We start from the raw sequence: 22,592 nt of genomic DNA on the forward strand, positions 1-22,592 counted from the left end.
AAAATTGCAAACTAAGGGGATATCCTTTTAAGGAATGATGGCTAGACAAATGCTAAAGGCCAAAGAACAGCTAAACAAATTGTGGCTTATGAATGTAATGGAATATTATTGTCATAAGAAATGATGAAATGGACAATTTCAGAAGAAACTGAAAAGACTTTTATGACCTGATGCACAGAGAAGTGAGAAGAACATTCCAGAGAAAAACAACTTTGAAAGACTTTAAAACTCAACATGATAAATCACAGGTCCAAAAGGATAAAGATAAAAAACGCTCTTCACCTCCTAACAGATGTAATGAACACAAACGCAGAGAAAGATACACTTTCAGACACGGTCAACTTGAGAATGCAGCTATGTATTTAGTGCTTTATTTTTCAAGGGGTTTTTGCTATTATTGTTATTTCCTCAATGAGGGAGGGGAGAGAGACAGTGAGAAGGACAGATTTAAAAAAAAAGGATACTTGTTATGACACCCAATATTTATTTCATGAATTACAGCTTATACAGTGGTGTTGTTCTGAATTAATTTTTAGGCACTGAACCACACTGTCAAAACTCTTATCATCTTGCTGCTAAAAAAAAGTATATTCTCAATTCATTGCCTTAATGGGGCAGGAATGCTATTGACATTACTGTTGCTGGAAATGAATGGGTAAGCACAGAATTTAAAGTGGATACTATTTGTTTTTAAATCACTGCATTGCATTGCTTGACTTCTTGGGAGAGGAAGATACAAACTGAGTAGGAGTAGAAGAGGAAAGACAGGAGTATAGCACTTGAATGGAAAGTGGAAAAATAGTGAAGAGTGAGCTAACTTTTTTTAATATATCTTATATTTTATAGGAAGTACCTGCCCATGTACAGGATAAATCGATTAATTAACAGGCATATTTGAGTCCTTACTATGTTCCAGGCATTCTTATAAGGAACTAGAGATACAAAGACAAAAAAAATCAAATAGTTCCTACCCTCAGGGAGCTCACATCCTACAAGGGGGAAGAGAATTTGTGCACTTATAAATATGTACCAAAAGGCTACAAGAAGAAAGGATATACCTTTTTCTAGGTAGTTCCAAGGGAAAGAACTAAGACCAATAAATAGATGTTGCAAGACAAATTTTAGCTCTATAAATTGAAGCTCTTTCTAACAATTAGAGGTATCCAAAAATGTATTGAGCTGCCTTATGAGACAGTAAGTTTCTCATTACTGGAAGTATTCAGACAAAGGCTGGGCAACCATGTGTCAAGGATTCCTATACAACAGGGGGTTCTTAACCTTTTTTTTTTCTGTCATAGATCCTCTTTAGGGGTCTGGTGAGAATCCTTCTCAGAAGTGTTTTTAAATGCAAAAAAAAACCCCAAAACAGTATTATAAAAGAAATCAAATACATTGAAATAATTATTAAGATATTTTTAAAACAAGTTTGTAGACTTAAAGATAAGAACTCCTACCAAATAAGGTGATAGATTTGCTTAGATTAACCATGGTCCCTTCCAACTCTAAAAGTCTACATAGATAAAAGATTTGATGGTTTTAAAACAGATGCTCCTGATACTGCCAATGTCATAGCAAGGGATATTAAAATCTATTCTATTAGTCATTCTAGTTTGACATGAATTAGCCTTCAAATCACTTTTGAGTAATCTTTTTTAAAAAAAAAAACCTGCTGTTTCTAGGTATTTCTTACTTTCTAATGCAAGTGTTCATTCACATTTAGATTCATTTTACACTCAAGTGTGAAACTGAGGGGATAGCAGGACAAAAATAGGAGCTATTATGACCTTCAGAATGATTTGTACTCTGTGTGTGTGTGTGTGTGTGTGTGTGTGTGTGTGTAATAAAACTGCTAAGCAAGGAGAATCTCAAATGAATAACTGATAAACATTCAGGCAACCCTCTACCATTAAAATTCTATTTATATTAAGCAAAGACTAAAGAAGGACAATTTTAAATTATGTTTAAAATTTTTTATGAAATGTATCTACTTACTAGAGAGATCATTAGAACTGATTACTCTGGACAAATAAATTATTCTCCTATAAAAACACAACAAAACAAAGCCACACCCTTATAAATTCCTTTATTAACTCTGGGCCTAATCTCAGGTACTTTATGTGCCTGAAAGTACTTCTGTCCATGAAACTCTGAGTTCCAGGGGCTTTACTGATATTTTTAGGCAAGATGGGTTTTGATTTGGCCACCTGTACTCATCAGGGATGGTAGAAATTAAGTTGCAGGTACATTTCTATTTCTCCATATATAAGTCAAGAGTAGTTTGATAGAATCTGCCTGTAAAGCTTGTGAGGCTATTAAGACAGCATGTTAGCTAGCTACCACATTTTCAAGAATACTGCCATTCTTTGCGATCAAAGAAATATTCTAATCAAATGAGCTAACATGTGAGGGGGCTGCTAAGGTAGAATCACAGTAACTATCTTATATTTTTGAAATTCAGGAACTGTATTTCTCTCTATAATACCTTAGTTTGATATATCTAGGAATGTACAGTATGGACCTCGTGAGCATGCCCAGATGAGGAATTTGATCAATCAAAGCTACAGCAAGAACTCAAAGTACTGGGCTCACAACGAACCACTTAGGACAGAACAAAAACAGAGAAGGAATATGGACAAGGAGAATGAGGAAAAAAAGATGGAGGACACTAGAGGCCAGAGACTGACCACAGGAGTTCACAGACACAGATGGAAGTGTTGAGCAAAGTGAATATGTATAGGGAAGTAAAATGAAGACAGAAAGGACCTGGGTTCAGGGGTTGGAAATCAAAGGATAGAAAAAGAGCAACAACCAGGGAAGGTAGTTCAGCATGGAGTAGAAAAAGAATGGGCACACAGAATGTAACAGATGAAAAAGCAAACTAAGAGGAAGAAAACAAAGTATAAAGAGAGGAAGAAGATAGATGAAAAGGTGCAAGAGACAGGAAAATGAAGTTAGAGCTTGAAAAAGGTGACAGTTAAAGGATAAAGGGTTGGCACAAGGAAACACTCCAGAAGGGACTGAACAAATAACTGTGCTGACAAACGTGTATAATTGTTGAATGGACTCAGGAATTCACTGACACAGAGAACTCTCTCTGAGGAAACACATCAGCACTTGTTCTGTATCTTCCATTTTAGAAAGCTGCCAGGAGCAACGGAGGTTCCTAAATGTGAGAATTGTGGGAAGCCTCAGGAATATACTAGCCTGACATTCATTTTACAGATAAAAAAAAAACTAAGGTCTTCAGAGGCTAAGTGACTTACCCAGAATCACACAATCTTTTAGAGAAAACCATTGAGAAGTATTGTGGCTACATCTAGAATTCTTTTACTTTCTTGATCGTAAATTCCAATTGCAGAGAATTAAAATGAGTATTTTTCATGAAGGAATAACTATGTAACTCTTTCTACTTATTTTTTTTAAATCAACTTTTTACATCTCCTTAGGTTGATTTATCAAATAAATGGGTTGTGTGTCTTAAAGATCATTAATAATCTGGAATTTTTCGATGATTTTAAAATGCCTTAACAAACAATTAAAGTATGCTTGTGAAATCTGAAACCAAATGGCATGTTTTGTAGAATTTTATAACTGAGAGAAATGTGAAAATTCAAGTCCAAGGGTTCTTGAATTTCTGGGTGGAAGGGGATCTGTGAACTTGAAGGGGGAAAAAAATTACATCTTCATTTTCACTAAGCTTTAACAGAAATTTATAGCATTTCCTTCAATTATTTAAAAACAGCATTCTGAGAAAGGATCCAGAGGCTTTTCAAGATTGTCAAAGGGGCTTATGACACAAAAAAGATTAAGGACTACTGATATACAGTATCTTATTTAACAGATAAAGAAACTGAGGCCAAGGAGGCCAAGTTAAGCACCTTGCCCAAAATCACAGGATTACATAGTGCTGGAGAAAGGGCTAGAACCTAGGTTGTCTAACTCCCCTGTTGTAAAATAAACTAAAATTTTAAAAAGGGTTACTTTACCATGTTGTATATTATATCCAATTATTTAAATCATTGTCTTATATAAGTTTAATGTGCAATGAACATTAGTGAGAACTTAGCCAAGTTCTTCAGCATTCAGTGGGTTCTGTGTATAAATATGTGTTTAGAGGGAAAAGGGTAAAACTAGCTTAAATTTCTAAAATCTGCAACAGATATGGTGGCTATGCACACTAAGACTTAGGCCACAGATATAGTGATGGTACTTACACTGTGAACTCCTAAAGCTTTCCAGACTGCAAAACTGATTACACCAACTCCACACCATGCATAAAGTGAGCCCCAACCCAATGCTCTCAAGGCGAGAGAAGAACCACTCTCTGGTAAAGCAGTCGTGGCAGTAATTCCCTGGAAACAAAAACAGAATAATAAGAACAATGAGAGACTGAAAAAATGATAAAGAGGAAAATTAATCCAAGAGGATTAATCAATCATAAGATCTCAGACTTAGAGCTACTAGAGACCTTAGAGGCCACTCAATACATTTTATAGTTGAAGAAATTAAGTCTAAGGGAGATTAAGTAACTTGTCCAACGTCCAAAAGTATCTGACTGAGGATTCAGATTTATAGGCCTTTCTGACTCCAAATCTGGTGCTCTATCTACTATGCCACCTAGGAAAATGGTCAAGTGAGAGGTTTTTCTAAGGACAGCTTTCCAACTACTAAACTGAATAATACAGTAAGAGCTAGCAATTACATAGCACAAAGCGTTTTACATTTCATCTTCACAACAATTTTGTGAGGGAGGTGCTATTATTATCCCCACTTTACAGATGAAGAAACTAAGTTGAGCAATGTTAAGCGAGTTCCCTAAGGTCACACAGCTAGTGGCTGTGGTGGGATCAAACTCATACTCCACGTCCAACCTTCTATCTACTAAGTCACCTAGTTGTGAAAGAGGTCAAGTCAAAGAGTCCACCACAAGGTAACTGGCTGTTGTTATTTTTAACTGAGTCTCTCCATCTTGTCCAGGCTAGAAGTGCAGTGCCCACTTTTGCATGGGCCAATCCCAGTGATCTGCAAAGAAGGCTTGGCCTGCTCCACCTCCAACCTGAGAGAGTTCAATCCTTCCTAGGCAGTTTGGTTCCTCCCCCCCATTCTTTTACCACACTGCATCTGGACTTAGTACAGACAGCTGATGGGGTTTTATCCCTACTGCAGCTGAGATTTCGTGAGCAAGTGATCTGTCAGTCTCAGCTTCCCTGTAGCAAGGATTACTTGCCAAATGCAATCATGTCTGGCCCACAAGGTTAATTCTTAAAGAAACAATCACTGAAGACCAATTTACCAGCCTCAAACTCTTGGCCCTGCTACCCACCCTCCTCTTCTCACACATCCAAACAATCAGCTTTACATAAAGGGGATAGTGCAGGCAGAGAGAAAGGTATCTCTGTCTTTCAAATATTTGACATCTTTGAATTAATAATTGAAACTGTTTTTGTAGTCCTGTGTATTATCATAATGTTTGTATTAAAACTAGCCTAAATGGCTACTATAATGTAAGGCAAGGACTCTGGATTTAAACCCTCTCCCAAAGACCATATGCTAGCCCTACCAACCCTAAATACAGCAAAGAGGAAACAGTCAGTAGAAGAGGAGGTTGGAAAAGAGTATGTAGGTTTTTGGAGCACTCCTCTCTGCAGTGTCCTAAGGGGACCCTCTCTTAACCCCTTCATGATCAGTCCCCAGAGGTCCAGCCAGAGGGCTGATGAAAGGCAATAAGTTTAGAGAGAAGAAGGTGAAGAACAGAAACTCCTAAATTAATGTCCCAATTGGTAACCCTTACCTGCTAAGAGATGGAGACTTTACCCATCCTTGGTGTGAGATGACAAAGATCTAGAAGGACTGGAGAAATGGCACAACAACCCAGGGCTTTAAGAGGGAAAAGGACTGGCACCAAGAAGAAAATTTTTAGAAAGTATATCATATTGCACATGTGCACCTATATCCAATTGCTTGCTATCTGGGGGAGGAAGAGGGGGGAGAAAATAATTTGTAACTTAACACCTTATAAAAATGAATGTTGAAAACTATCTTTACACATAATTGGAAAACATAAAATGCTATTAAGTGGGGGGGAAAAGAAAGTACATCATAGGAAAGGGATTGATAAAGAGATAGACAAAAGTTGACAGAGGATAAGGAATGAACAGACCTTCAGAGAAAGGACCATTTCAATGTAAAAGTACTTCATCACAAAAGAAAAAAGAGTCAAAATCTCCTGAGGAGGAGGAAGGTAGCACAATCAGTTCCGTAAGACTACCTCAAATAATGAACTAACTATAACAACCTAAAGAATGATTCAGGAGAGCAATCATAAAATTAAGCGAAAGCATAAAGGACAAAAATTAGAGCTCTGGAAAGTCTAGTCAGAGACTAAAAAATTTAGAAAAAACAGAGGCATGCTCCATAGCATTCAATTATCAAAAAAACAAAACAAAACAAAACAATAGAATTGGAAGGAAAATGAAAACTTTAAAAAAAAGATGAAAAATACAAAAACTCTAAAAACAAAAATATTGTACTTAAAAAACAGACACAGAAAAGATTCTAAGGAGTAGAGGTCTTCCAGAAAAAAGAAAAACAATAATGTAATGATTTCAAAAAAAACTAATGATGAAAAACAGCCCTTTCCTTTTGGAAGAGAGGATAGAGTAAATAAAAAAAGAAATGGGGATTAGTGGGTGGTGACAGATAATTAAAATCATCAAGAAGACCAGAGCAATTTTGTTACTGTGCTGATAAAATGAACACACATATGCATACGTATATATGCATAAAATTATTTTTAAAACTTACATAACAAATTCAGCATTCGTTATATAATTAGGCAAAAAATGAACATTTATCAAGCACTAACTTTAGGTCACACAGTGTGCAAAGTGCTAGAAATGCAAAGAAAAAGAAAAAAATCCTCTGTCTAGTTCTTCATATATTTGAAAAGTCTAACAACAATGACTAATGTGAAAATGTGTTTAATAAGAACGTATGTGTAGAACCTGTATATGATTGCAAGCCATCTCAGGGAGGGAGAGGAAGGGAAGGGAGAAGAAAGGGAAGAGGAGAAAATTTAAAATCTATGGAAGTGATTGTTGAAAAGTGAAAACAAATAAATTAATTTTCTTAAAATGTCTGTTGATGAAAAAAATAAAAAATTTTAAAATAACACCATGAAAATGAAAACCTGAATACCACACTTAAAGAAACTATTCAGAAAACACTGCTCAGAAATAGGGAAAGCAGGAAGAAAAATAGTAATTTAGAGAATCTAGCCCATCTGTTGGTGATCTACAGAACACCACAAATAAAATCCTGTCTAACAGGCTACACAGAGTTATGCAAGAAATCATTCATTAGGATCAAGTTTGATTTATTGAATGCAAGGATGGTTCAACAATTAGGAAAACAATCAAAACATTTAATCATGTTAGAAACAAAATCTTCAAAAACCACAAATATCTCAACAGCTTTAAAAAGCCTTCGACAAAACACAACACTTATTTATGCTATAAACCTAACAAGGAAATAACTTTTTTTTTAATATCACCAAAAATGAAGCTTACTCTCTTCACATATGGCTTAAGGAGGGAATAATATGCTCACTAAATTTGGTATGAAAATCTATCTTACACTACAGGAAAGTAGGGGAGAAGAGGACAAGTGGGGTGAGGGGGATGATAGAAGAGAGGGGAGAAAGGAGTAACTAGAAGTAAACACTTTTGGGAAGGGACAAGGTCAAATGAGAGAATAAGGGGGGGAGACAGGGTAGGATGGAGGGCAATATAGTTAGTCTTACACAACATGACTATTATGGAAGTCTTTTGCAAAATGACACATGTATAGCCTATCGTGAATTGCGTGCCTTCTCAGTGGGGATCAGTAGGGAGGGAGGAAGGGAGAAAAGTTGGAATTCAAAGTATCAGAAATGTATGTTGAGAATTATTATTGCATATAACTGGGAAATAAGAAACACAGGTATACAAATCAATCTCGCCCTACACGAAAAGAGAGGAGATGGGGATAAGAGAAGGCTGGGATGTGACAGAAAGGAGGGCTCACTGAGGGAAGGGGTAATCAGAATGGAAGGTACTATGGGGTGGGGGGAGGGGAGATATGGGGAGAAAAATTGGAACTCAAAATATTGTAGAAATGAATGTCAAAACCTAAAAATAAATAAATACCAAAAAAAAGATAATAGAGCTTATCTCACAGGATTGTTGTAAGGATAAAACAAGACATTTGTAAAGCACATATGACAGTAACTGGCACATGGGAGGTGCTTAAAAAATGCTTGTTTCCTTCCTTCCTTCCAAAATCAACTGAACCTCCATATAATAACAAAATACAAGAGTCAATGATGGCAAAGGAAATTCTATTCCAAGTAACTAAGAAATGCATAAAGTGTTTGGGGATCAATCTGCATCTAGTATATAAATGGGAAAATATTAATACATCTAGGTTGAATGGGGGAAAAATCTTTGTATCAAACTTCTCTGATAAAGGTTTGGTATCCAAGATAAAAAAAACAATTAACAGACATATTATGTATAAACATATGACCAAAAACTGTTTCCCAAAAAATGGTTAAAGGATATGAACAAAACAGTTCTCAAAAGAACTGCAAAGTATCTATATGCTTCAAAACAATAATATTAAGAGGAGTGTAAATCAAAATAACCCTGAGGTTCCTTCACTCTCCTCCTCATAAATTGGCAAAGATAACAACCAGCGTTGCAAGAGTTGTAGAAAGATAGGCACGTTGGTCCATTGTTGGTGGAGTTGTGAATTGATACAATTATTTTGGAAAGGAATTTGGAATTACACAAATAAAGACGCTAAAATGTCCATATCCCTTGGCCCAGATATTCTCTTACTAGGCTTATACTCCAAAGGAAACCACTGATAAGAGGAAAGTCTCCATATCCCCCCAAATATTTATAGTACACTTTTTGTGATAGCAAAGACTTGGAAACAAAATAGATGCCCACTGATTGGGAAATGACAAAAAAAATGTAGTATATGAATGTAGTGCTGTTAGAAATGATCACTGTGATAAATACTGAGAAGCACGGAAAGAGCTACATGAAGTAATGCACTGTGAAGTAAACAAAGAAAACAATATATATACAATGAGTACACATACACACACTCAAAAGAGGATGGTGCAAAATTATAAAGAATAAGCATGTCTTGAAAGAACATATATAAGATGTCACTCCCACCATACTCCTTGGCAAAAGGTATGAGAACTATCAAGTGTGGCATTTATTTTCAGACTTTTTTTTTTGATGTATTGCTCAGTTATGCTGAATTTTTTTCCTTTAAAAAATATAATAAATTTAAATTCTCTTAAAAAGATAATTGTTGACAAACGGAATGCTTTCTGGAAGGGAGTGGAGGACTATTGGGAGACACTATGGTCATATACAAAGAAGACATAAATAAAAATTTATTTAAAAAAGAAATTTTTCAATCATTTGGAATTATAGTAGTAAAACATAAGTGGAGATTTTAACTTGTTTTAGAAGAGTCAAAATCTGCTAAACCTACATTTAAAAATTCTCAGATCTAAAATTTTTAATAATTTCCTTCATAAAGGAGATATTCAAACTAACTTAATACTTAAACTCTTTAATTGCTTTTAATAACAAGAATGACACACGCACCTTCCTGCTTTTCCCATACAGTGGGTCCTACAGCATGGTTACATAGATACCATACAGATGTGTGCCTTAGTTTCTTCAATTGGCCTTATTTCCCTCCAAAAGTAGGAGCCATTAACCAAATGCTATTAATCAGAGAAAATGTAAACAACACTGGCACTGGCAATTCTGATTTTAGAAATGTAAGTTAAATTATTTCCCTAATGGTCAGAATTCAATCTGTGTATAAATATATTAAAAACATTAATATTTTGTTTAAATCAAGTAATGGCAGTTGTATTTAAAAAAATGAAGAGAACATCAATAAAAAATTTAACCAGAAAAAAAAGACTGGCTAGGTAGAAGTAGGGGAGGTAACAAAGAGCTCTAGATAGCAAATAGAGCATTTTGTATTTGCTCCTGGAGGCAATAGGAAGCCATTCTCAAAATGAAAAGTAATTTGAAATGCTAGCAAGAAAAAAAAGTAAATATATATTATATGCATACCTATGCTTGTGTCTGATTGTAATCTTTTTGTTTAGACTTATTTGGCAATTCAATTTTCCCTACTATTATTTTCCTTCATTATTACACATAAACTATTTTAAAATTTAAATTAAATATCAAAAATCCTTAATAAGACAACGAATATTTGCATGCAGTTTCACAAAAAGGTTACTTATGAATTCCCAAAACATGTTGTGGATATATTTTACTACATTTTCCAAGGCTAAAACAGCTGAGTTATTCTCCTGTAAATAACTCTATACTCGTTATATATTTCTGTCTCAATATTAGCATGTATTTCATCTTCTGAATATTTACCCATACTTTTCTGAGGACGCAGTTCGCAAAAATTAATAATCCTTTATACAAGGATAGAAATTAAAAGACAGGACCATTAAGCAACTTACTCAGAGTTAACTGAAAGTCAATGAGACAGCTAAGAACAAAAGTTCAATAACTCCCATTAATCTCATCTTCAGAGAACATTTAAATTAAGTCCAACTGACATTAATCACAAATTTAAAAGATACATTTTAATTATATTTCCCTTACATTTTTGTTACATGATGTAACCTTAGTGATATAATTCTCATTTCCAAGACAGGTAAAGGTTTCATTTTTATAAAAGTAACACAAAGTAATGACAGAGATTTGTTTTTCCAGCTTGACCTTGCAGCTACCTCAGAAACTAATATAGTTCTTTTATTTACCTAAAAGTGAAGTTCATACTTGGGGACATATTGGGAAATCAGCTATTTCCAATTTAACAGATTAATAATGCTTATTTTGAGAGTTTAGGGAGTTCTGTAGTGAGTTCTTCCCCCTTTGGCCATTCTATAGTATGAGGTAAGATGATGGTACAGTGGAAAGGACACCGGCTTTTGACTCAAAGAATCCAAATTCAAATCCCACTTTGCTACTTAGTACCTGAGTGACACTAACAAGTTACTTAACCTTTCTTAGACTCAGTTTTTTAATACATAAAATAAAGGAATTGGACCAGCTGAGTTCAGAGATCACTTTCAGCTTTATGTCTGAACAATTGTTTTGGAAGCTTTGGATTTTTTTTATTCAAATCTCAATATGGTGAGCTCCTATTATAAAAATTCCCTCCACCAATGCAAACTAACAGTTGAAGGGACCTTGCCCTGCTCTCACAACAAGTTTATGTTAGAACTAAATTATTTATATAACTAAAGCAAGAAACATGTATTTTCAAATTTCCCTTCAACAAACATGCCATTATATTTCCTATATTTTAAAAATTTTAAACTAGTTACAAATATTAAATATATGTGGCCCTTTAAAAAAATTAAATTTGCTCTGTTAGGTCAATGAAAGAAACTTAAAATATGTTAATCAGCTAACTTTATCTTTACCTTTTTCTTTTTTATTTTTCGTAGGTGGGAAAAGAGAGGTAAGCTTTCAAACAATCAACATTTATCAAATTACCAATTTGTATTCTTTCAACCTTCCTAATTTCTCAATTAAAAGTCACTTAGAATGGAAGAAAATATTTTTTCTATATTTGTGAAAGAAACTATTACTGTTAAAAACTGATTATCCCTTCAGTAGTCTCTAACCATACCCTTGCTTAAGTTCAATTTTACCTAAAACTTTATTAAATATGCATTTCTTGAATGATTCACCCTTATCTAAGAAAATGGTTAGAACTGGTATCCACGAAAAGATACTGCTGGATAACCTTTTTGTTGTTCAGTCATTTTTCAGTTGTAGCCAACACTTCCCAACACCAATTGGGGTTTTCTTGGCAAAGATATTGCCACTTTCTTCTCTGGCTCATTTTAGAGAAGAACTGAGGCAAACAGGGTTAAGTGACTTGCCCAGGGTCACACAGCTAGGAAGTGTTTTGAGGACACATTTGAACTCAGGAAAATGAGTTTATCCACTGTATCTACTGCACCACCTAGCTGCCCTAGATAACCTTACAGAAAAGCAGTTACATCCACTGACTCTCTATTATTCTCAAGTTGAGAAAAATACCTGTCAAGAGAGATCAGTAAATGGGAGCACATGGAGGTTATTTTCCCAAGTCAAGTTAATTGGTTGCAGTGTTGGGACTAGAAAACCCAGTCTCTTCAGTTCCAATCTGGCTCTGTTCCTTTATAGCAAATCACATCAGTGTTTCCCCAAAGTCTCCAAGAAAGGTAAAAGCTAAAGGAGTTAAGCATCATCCTAAAAAGTACAATGTTTATGAATGGATTGTGCTTCAAAAGTTTACTTAGCAGTCTCTTCTTGGAACTCATGAAATTTTTTCCACAGAATTACCACAAACAATAATTAAGTTCCCAGTCTAACCCACAAAATCTACCATGTACCTGAAATATTTGTTAAAAGTAAGGTTAGAACTGGATCGCAGACTCATTTGAACACCGATTCCCTTGAGAACAGGCTGGTCTGAGAAACCAAAAGCTTTAAGGTCCAGTAGTATTCAGAGAGGGTTACAGAATTGGAACTGAGTCTTTAAAGGAAGCCAGAAGGCAGAGGTGAATAAAGAGAGCATTCCACCATAGGGAACAGCCCCTAAAAAAACAAGCAGTCAGGAGATGGAGTTCTGTGTACAAGGAAAATCAATAAAACAATTGTTGCTTGACTGAAAAGTACATGGATAGGAGCGAAGCATAAGGAGATCGGAAAGATAAAAAGGCCAAGGTCATGAAGAGCTTTAAATGCCAAACAAGGGTTTTACATTTGATCCTAAAAATAATAAGCACCTGTGGGGCTGGTGGCAATATTCAGGGCTGGATTCGAAATCCAAAGGACCTGAATCTGAACCACTTACTATCTGTGTGACTCTAGACAAATCACCTCGGTCTCAGTCCCCTGTCTGTAAAATGGGGATAATAATAGCACCTACCTTACAGGGTTATTGTAAAGATCAAATTAGATAACATATGTAAAGTGCTAGACAGACCTCCTTCAGTCACTAAAGTGATTTTTCTAATCCAACTATGTCACCCTTCTACTCAACAGATTCCATGACTCCCTATTTCATCTAGGATCAACTACAACCTCTTCTGTCTGGCTCTTCACAAACTGGTTTCCTGCTACTCCCCTCCACACACTCTCCAGTCTCCTTGATATCCCTCCCCCATAACATCCCCTCTCCTGCCCCCATGACTTTACAAACCCTAGGAAACTCTCATTTCTCACCTCAATCTCCGGCTTCCTTCAGTGAAGCCCCAGCACCTCTGTCTGCAGGAGCCCTTGCTTGGCTCTCCCTTCCAAGGTCACCTATGGTTACTTCATGTGTGTTTCGTACACACATCTATAAATGTTCCTTGGGACTGCTGTAATTCCCCTCTGCGGGGTGCACTTTCTAGAGCGCTGCCCCCAAGCCCAGCCACATAGCTGTAAAAAATGGCTCTAAACAAATTCTGAGGCTGCAGAACCCACAGAGTGACAGAGCGAAGCAAATCTCCAGCCCAAGACAGCTTGGAAGGTAGCGGGGGCAAGGCGCAGTCAGCATGGACAGACCTGAGCAGGCCTTGGGGAGAATGAATCTCTCATACCTGTGGCAGTTTCCAGACTTCAGGACACCAAAACACCAAGGACAAATTTGGAAGGTCAGTGGAAAAAGCTGGTGGGACCAGTGCAGGAGAGTGGAGTGGTCAGGCCCCAGCGCCTGCCCCAGCGCCAGACCCAGCAAAGCTGAGGGGGAGGGAGAGGAGGAACCCAAGGCAGCCACAGCAGCGGCAGGGGAGCTGCAGCTACTGTTTCTGGAGCTCTAGGCCCACAGCTTGTGGGGGGATCGAGAGGCTGACAATACACACCCAATCCCCTCTGGAAGCAGAGAACTACCTTGACAAATAGCTCAGAAGTCAAGTAAATGGCTGGGGAAATGAGCAAAAACCAGAAAAAGAATCAGACTATAGAATCTTACTTTGGTGACAAGGAAGACCGAAGCATGCAAACAGAAGAAAACAAAGTCAAAGCTTCCATCCAAAGCCTCCAAGAAAAATATGAGTTAGTCTCATGCAATGGAAGCGTTCAAAAAGGATTGTGAAAATCAAATGAGAGTAGAGCAAAAAGTGGGACGAAAAATGAGTGATGCAAGAACATCATGAAAAACAAGTCAACTGTTTGCTAAAGGAGACCCAAAAAATGCTAAAGAAAATAACACTTTAAAAAATAGACTAACCCAAATGGAACAAGAGATCTAAAAAGCCAATGAGGAGAAGAATGCTTTACAAAGCAGAACTGACCAGATGGAAAAGGAGATCCAAAAGCTCACTGAAGAAAATAATTCCTTAAAGATTAGAATGGAACAGATGGAAGCTAATGACTTTAGGAAAAATGAAAAAAATTATAAAACAAAACCAAAGGAATGAAAAAAATATCTGACAACATGAAATACCTCACTGGAAAAACAAGTGACCTGGAAAATAGATCCAGGAGAGACAATTTAAAAATTTTGGGACTACCTGAAAGCCAGGATCAAAAAAAGAGCCTAGACATCATATTTCACGAAATTATCAAGGAAAACTGCCCCGATACTCTAGAACCAGAGGGTAAAATAAATATTGAAAGAATCCACCAATCACCTCCTGAAAGAGAACCAAAAAGAGAAATTCCTAGGAATATTGTGGCCAAATTTCAGAGTTCCCAAGTCAAGGAGAAAATATTGCAAGCAGCTAGAAAGAAACAATCTGAGTACTGTGGAAATACAATCAGGATAACACAAGATCTAGCAGCTTCTACATTAAGGGATCAAAGGACTTGGAATCCATGTCAAAGGAACTAGATTAAAACCAAGAATCACCTACCCAGCAAAACTGAGTATAATACCTCAGGGGAACAAACGGTCATTCAATAAAATAGAAGACTTTCTAGCATTCACGATGAAAAGACCAGAGCTGAATTGAAAATCTGACTTTCAAAGACAAGAATCAAGAGAAGCATAAAAAGGTAAACAGGAAAGAAAAATCACAAGGGACTTACTAAAGTTGAACTGTTTACATTCCTATATGGAAAGATCATATTTGTAAGTCTTGAAACTTTTCTCAATATTTGGATATCTGGAGGGATTATACACATATACAGACAGAGGGCACAGGGTGAGTTGACTAGGAAGGGATGATATCTAAAAAAAATAAAATTAAGGAGTGAAAGAGGAATATATTGGAAGGAGAAAGGGAGAAATGGAATGGGGCAAATTATCTCTCATAAAAGAGGCAAGAAAAAGCTTTTTCAACAGAGGGGAAAAGGGGAGAGGTGAGAGGGAATAAGTAAATCTTACTTTCTTCACATCTGGCTTAAGGATGCAATAACATGCACACTCAATCTAATATGAAAATGTATCTTACACTACAGGAAAGTAGGGGAAGAGGCGATGAATAGGGTGTGGGGGGGGATGATAGAAGGGAGGGCAAATGGAAGGAAGGAGTAACTAGAAGTAAACACTTTTGGGGAGGGACAAGGTCAAAAGAGAGACTAGAATAAAGGAGGGGCAACACAAGAGGGAGGGAAATACAATCTTTCACAATATGACTTTTATGAAGTCTTTTGCATAACTACACATGTATAACCTATATTGAACTGCTTGCCTTCTCAGTGGGGATGAAGAGGGAGGGAAGGAGAGAGAGAAGTTGGAACTCAAAGTTTTAAAAATGAATGCTAAAAAGTGTTTTTACATGCAGCTGGGAAATAAGAAATACAGGTAATGGGATACAGAAATCTATCTTGCCCTACAAGAAAATAGAGATTGGGAGAAGGGAAGGGAGGGGTGTGATAGAAGGGAGGGCAGATTGGGGAAAAGGGAAATCAGAATGCATGGTGTCTTGAGGAAGGGGGAAAAGGAGAGATGGGGAGAAAATTTGGAACTCAAAATCTTGTGGAAATTAATGTTGAAAACTAAAAATAAATAAATATTTTAAAAAAGAAAAAAAAATTTCCTCTCTGTGCATGGCACATCATAGATACTTAGTAAATGCTTTCTCTCTCGCTTCTTTTTCTCTTGCTCATCCCCAGAACGTTGGTCACCATATTAAGTTTTGTGGTTTTTTTTGCAACAGCAAAAGCCTAAAGTCTGAAGAGGCTTCAGGCTATACCACAGGTTTCACCCCTACTAATGAAATCAAAGATCTTGAAATATCAAAATAGTCAAGATACAGGTATAGCAGTTAGGGTTCAAAGCCTCCAGACAGTAGAGCCCAGTTTTCAAATGCTGAAGAGTATAATTACCAAATCTTGCAGAGGGTGAACGCATACCTTAGCCCAGTTCTGAAGGCCATGAGGTCTGCCTCAAAATGAAACGCAGTTTGAAGTAGTAAATGAAAAAGTTCCTGTGAAAGATTTTTCAGCAGTTCCCATGAAAAGGATCTCAAGGGTTTACTAGACTGCAGGTTCAATGAGTCAACAATGTGAAAAAGGCAGAGTAATCATGAGCAAGTCTTATTCTCTCAGTACCCTGGGCAACCCTTCCCCTCAAATAATCCATCTGCCAAATGATTGGTTTAGTGAGGACAGATAACAGGCTTAATAATGCAGCAAGATTTAGGTTAGGTATCCAAAAGAATTTTTAATGCTTTACAAAACCACAGAATCTCACTCACCACAAAAAGTTTTAAACTTTTAAAACAAGACAGGTAGCACAGAATTGCATAATTAGAAAGGCTCTTAGAGATCATCTAGTTCAGGGTTGGGGAACCTGAGGCCTAAAGGTCACATGTGGCCCTCTAGTACAGCCCTTTGACTGAATCCAAACTTCACAAAACAAATCCCCGTAATAAAAGGATTTGTTTTGTAAAACTTGGACATGATCAAAAGGCTGCACCCAAGGACCTAGAAGGGCACATGTGGCCTCGATGTGGCAGGTTCTCCACCCCTGATTTAGTCCAATCCATACTGAAAATTCCCTTTTCAGCATTTTTGACAAAGTAGTAATCCAGCCCCCACAAAAAGATCTCCTCTTCCCTCTAGTGACCACTACTTCTAGAGGCAATTTTAGCCTTGAACAGTTCTAATTGTTAAAAAAAAATTTATCACCCATTGCTCCTGTTTCTGTCCTCCAGGGCCAGGTAGAACAAATCGTGTCCCTTTTCTACATTATAACCCTTCAAATACTAGAAGACAGTTGTCTCTGCCCTCTCTCTTCCCCTCATTCCAGACCTCTTCTCTTCAGGTATTGTTAACATCACTAGGATCCAGTTCCTTCAGCCAATCCTTATGGTCTCTCAAATCTCCTTACCATTCTGATCACCTTGCACCTTGGCACTGCCTCCCTAAAATGTGGTATCCAGAACTGAAATACTTCAGATGTGATCTGACCATGGCAGAATGCAGTGATCCTATCACTTCCCTCATTCTGGACCTAATACCTCTCTCAATGTAGCTTAAGATCATGTTAGCTTTTTTTTGGCTGCCCTATAATATTGTCATTTCATATCAAGCAGATGATCCAGTAAAATTCCCTGATCATTCTTCATATAAGATATGTCCTGCCACTTCTCACCTAGCTTGTATTTGAGAAATAGATACAATTACCTCTACTAATTTTTTTTTATTAGATTTAGTCCATCATTCTAGATTGTCAAGTTCTTTGGATCCTGAGTCATCTTACCCAATGTGTTAACCAGGCCTTCATGTCATCTGCAAATCGAATAAACATATCTATATCTTCAGGAAAACTATTAATAAAAATATTGAGCAGCACACCGCTAACGACAGAAATTTGAGCCTCTCTACTCAATCAACTTATTCATCTTCAGATTTATTCCTTTAAGCCATCCACCTACCTATAAATATCTAGACAACATCTCTCAACCTTGTATTTAGAGGTGAAATCTTCTTTGGAAACAGAATATACATTTATCCCCATTTTTTTTAAAGGAAGCACTTCTAAGTATTTTTACTTAGAAATCAAATGGCTTTACTTCGAAGGCAAAGCACTTGGTAAATACCTGGTAGACAGTAGATGTTCAATACTTGTTCCCTTTAAAACTAGCAATAAAAAGGAACTTTAGACTATGCATACATTCAAAGACCTTTTAAATCAATGTGAAACATCATCAAAATAAAAATATACTCCATTTTCATTCCATGTAGCAAAATGTTACTGAAAATAACAGGGATGCAAATTAACTGAGTAGACCACAAACCTTACTGAACCACTGAGGGCTTTTCTTTTTCGCCAGTGACAAAGTTGTCACAAAACCAGCAAACATTCCTGCAGCAGCCACCGTACCAAGAAAAATTCCACCTGCCAAAGATTAATAAAAAAAATTAAGAACCTCAGAAGAGCTTAAATAAGAAAGCTTAAAAGAAAATTTAACACGCCTAAGAAATATTTATTATATATTCCGCAATGGATATGGACATGGAAGGTTATGACAACTGTTTAGGATCTGTGACCGTTGTGTAAAACCACACTTAGAAGGATTTCTTTTTGTTTCCCATTAAATTAAACTGGTTCTGAAACGAGTAAAGAAGGTAAGTTTAGTACAAAACGCCCTAGGCGGGGAGTGGGCAGCGCTGGGTTCGGGTCTAAGTACCGCTCACCGGCCGGCCGTGCTCGGACCTCGGGGAGGTTGCTTGATTTTTCTGACACCCGCCGTGATGAGGGCCCCGCACCTCCCTGCAGCCTTAAAGCCCCCCAAAACGTGAGGCAGCACATCACACCTCCCGGTCCGCGCCGCGTGGCGGCTGGGGTGGGGTGTCCCCCCAAAGCACCGACCGCTTCCGTCGGGGCTGGAAGGGGCCTCAGGTTATCCGGCTGCAGGACACGGAGGCTCCGGGCAGAGAAAGCTAGGACTGCGGAACCCACGGGCCGGGGGCTAGAGGCAAGGCAAGGGAGGGGAGGGCCTAATGCGGGGGATCCAAGCGGGGCGCCCCAGGATCCGCCCCCGTCCACGCCTCCCGCCATCACCAGCCACCCCGCTCGTCCTCTAGGGAGTACGCGGAGCGGAGGCCGCGCCAGGGCCCCTGGGGCCCCTCAGCTGCGGGGCGCACCTTTCACGAGAAACAGCCGGTTGTCCGGGGCCGCGGGCTGCTCCAAAGAGCCGGGGAGCCCCCCGGGCCCCGAGCCCGCAGGCTCCATGACTCGATGGCGGCCGAGCCGTCCACCAACTGAGGCCGGGTGGAAACAACGATACCCGAGAGATTGGTGCCGGCGCGGTGCAGCCGGAATATAGTCCCGAGCAGGGCCCCCGGCTACAAGGTTCCGCCTTTCGCCGGGGTCTGAACTCCGAGTGCTCTGGCCCCGCCCCGAAGGCCTCCTCTACCACGCCCCCCCAGCCCAAGTCCACGTCTGCGCAGACGCGCTATCGCGCCTCTCCTGGGGCACGTGGCCGCAGGGGTTACTTTCCCTTGAGAGGACTCTGTTGTATTACGAGTGAGGAGGGGCGGGCAGTCTGTGTTGCCAGTAGAGTCTTGGACCTCGAAGATCTGGTATCCTATAACCGCTGAATGAATTAACACCGCTGCCTAGCAAAGAGGCCAAGACATCTTGAAATCTTAGCATGGTGTACTAAATGTTTGGATCGATGGATGGATGAATGAATGGATGGATGGATGGATGGATGGATGACTAGCTAGATGAATGGATGGATAGAGGAATGGATGAATGAATTGGTAGATGGATGGATAGTTGGATGGTGGATGGATGAATAAATGAATAGTTGAATGAATAGCTGGAACGATGAATGATGGATGAATTGATGGATGGATGGATGAATGAATGGTTGGATGAATAAATGACTGGAGAAAGCATTTATTAAACACCATGTGCAAAGCACTGTACTGCACCAAATGCTGAGGATACAGATCGAAAAGTGAGACAGCCCTTTGCTCTCAAAAGAGGTCACATTAGCAGGAGACAACATATATGGAAGATTTCAGCTACAAGTCAGATGGAAAAGATTTGTTGAATCCTTAGGGTGCAGAGGCAAGTAATGCTTCTTTAATATCATTTCCATTGATAAGTTCATCAATATTGTATGTCAATTTCATGATGGCATGTTTGCCCAAGTTCTGGATAATGGACAAAGCTCTCGTGCCTTCCCAGTCACCAAAGGAGTGAAACAGGGCTGTGTGCTAGCTCCCATACTTTTTAGCATGATGTTTTCAGCCATGTTTGCCCGGGGCGACTCCCGGGCCTTCGCCTTCTACTTACCTATCCCCGGTCCTCAGACGTCTCTGGCCCTCCTCCTGGTTCCGGGGAGGGAATTCCCTCTCCCTGTTGGGGAAGGGGAATAAACAGGCAGAGCACCCGAAAGGAGTTGCAGCCAGCAAGCTTTATTCCATTTCTTTCTCTCCAGCTCTCATGGTCATCCCCTTTTATTATCCCCTGTCTCCTCCCCCGTACCTCCCATGGGCGGGCGAGCTCCTCCCAAGTGCCTCCCCGTGGGTGGAGCCAGCCTGTTACCAGGGCCATCCCAGTACCTCGTGGCTTGCTAGACCAGCTAGGCTGCCACGTAAGCAGGTTCGGACCCTCAGGCATCTCACGGTCCTCACGGGGAACCCCGGTCCAGAGCTGTCCCCCAACACATGTTGACAAATGCTTTCAATGAGGATGAAGACAGCATCAAGGTCAACTACCATACTGATGGTAAGTTCTTCAATTTGAAAAGGCTACAAGCCAAGACCAAAGTGGAGGGAGTGTTGGTACATGATTTTCTGTTTGCAGGTGATTGTGCACTCATTGCAGCCTCTGACGCTGAGATGCAACAAAGTATGGATAAATTCTCTGCTGCCTGTGCTAATTTTGGCCTGATAATTAACACCAAAAAAACACAGGTACTCCATCAGTCACCACCACACCATCCATATGTGGAACCATCAATTACAACAAATGGAGAAGTTTTGAATGCTGTGGATAAGTTCATTTATCTTGGTAGTGTACTTTCCAGGGATGTACACATTGACAATGAGGTTGATGCACACGTTGCCAAAGCTAGCTTGGTGTTTGGGAGGCTCCAAAGAAAAGTTTGGGAGAGAAGAGGTATTAGACTGACTACCAGATTGAAGGTCTATAGAGTTGTTGTGCTGACCTCATTGTTGTATGCCTGTGAAACATGGACAGTCTCCAGTGCCATTCCAGGAAACTGAATCGTTTCCATTTGAACTGTCTTAGGAAGATTCTGAGGATCACTTGGCAGGATAAGGTACCAGACACTGAAGTCCTTGCTTGAGCTGAACTGCCAAGTATTCAAACTATGCTTCAGAGAGCGCAACTGGGATGAGCTGGCCATGTTGTTCAAATGCCAAATGTATGCTTGCCAAAAAGACTATTTTATGGAGAACTTGCATGGGGCAGGCGATCACATGGTGGCCAGAAGAAATGATACAAGGACACTTAAAAATCTCTCTCAAAAACTTTGGATTTGACTGTGCAACATGGGAAACATTGTCACAGGACCGCTCAGCATGGTGTGCCCACATCAGAAGGGGTGCTGTGCTCTATGAGCAAGGCAGAATTGAGACAGCACAAAGTAAATGTAGGATGCACAAATTTGGATGTACCACCCCAAATATTCACATTGCATATCTGTGCTCAACTGGTGGTAGAGCATTCCGAGCTCATATTGGTCTGATCAGCCACAGTCAGACACACTGAAATTTTACTTTACAATGGTGATTTCATTTTGGTCCTCTTCGAAGACAAAGGACAACAACCAGCCAACCATTGATAAGATCATATCAGTTTCTGATGTTGAATCATTTGACAATGCCAAAGACTTTGGTGACAAGAACTTTCTTTTCTAAGTCTTTAATTGATGTGGCCATAGAATGTACAGGAGGAATGGCCATCCTTCATTCCGCAAGGGTTGCTTCAGGCAATGGACTGAAAGTATTTTGACATTCCCAATAACTCTTAGGTTTGGGGTCCTGAGCTATCTTCATCAGGGTCTGAGGAGAAATGGTGGTGAAGGTGGTGATGGTGGTTTAACTTGCCTGTCACATGCTGCCTCTTGTCTCTCCATCAGGGTGTTTTGTTGTTTGTTTGTCTGCCTTGTGGTTGGGAGTTGGTAAGGATGACTGACCCTTTCTCCACAGAAGTTGCTTCCCCAGAGGATGGATGTAAGGGCTAGTCTGGAAGCAGGAAAGGTGGGGAGAAAGGTGTTGCCACTCTCAGTGCTTCTATACTTATCTGCTTATATATCTGGTGGCAGTTGATCAATAGTTGTTGCTGGTGGCAATAAGGAAAATGGGACCCTTCTCCCCAGTGGAGAATGAGTCAATCTTGCCCAATCTCTCATTTTACAGATGGGAAAACTAAGGCCCAGAGGGGGAAAAAAAATTGCCCATAGTGACAAACATAGTGTTAGAAACTCAATGCCCACACTCTGTATTCAGTGCTTTTTTCTCTCCCTCTCCAGCCCCTACGTATTGAATTGAGCCCATACATATGAGGACCAGCAAGTAAGCTAGCTTGGGAGAAACACTGAGTACATGATGTGTAATCAACCTGAAAATATA

General features: G+C 39.0%; 1 protein-coding gene across 4 annotated transcripts in view; it reads right to left on the bottom strand.

The window, feature by feature from the left end:
* Positions 1-19,365, bottom strand: part of TMEM242 (transmembrane protein 242) — a 59,484-nt gene extending 40,119 nt beyond the window's left edge. Inside the window, exons 1-3 of one of the 4 annotated variants that reach the window (XM_072643781.1) lie at positions 19,125-19,365; positions 18,275-18,375; positions 4,215-4,352 (exon numbers count right to left, since the gene is read on the bottom strand). In XM_072643781.1, coding sequence (XP_072499882.1) covers positions 4,215-4,352; positions 18,275-18,375; positions 19,125-19,212 — 327 coding nt within the window. In that variant the 5' untranslated portion in view covers positions 19,213-19,365. The other 3 variants (XM_072643778.1, XM_072643779.1, XM_072643780.1) reach the window with 3 other exon arrangements.
* Positions 19,366-22,592: the final 3,227 nt, after the last annotated feature.

The sequence above is a fragment of the Notamacropus eugenii genome, chromosome 2 (assembly GCF_028372415.1).
Source record: "Notamacropus eugenii isolate mMacEug1 chromosome 2, mMacEug1.pri_v2, whole genome shotgun sequence".
Lineage (NCBI taxonomy): Eukaryota > Metazoa > Chordata > Mammalia > Diprotodontia > Macropodidae > Notamacropus > Notamacropus eugenii.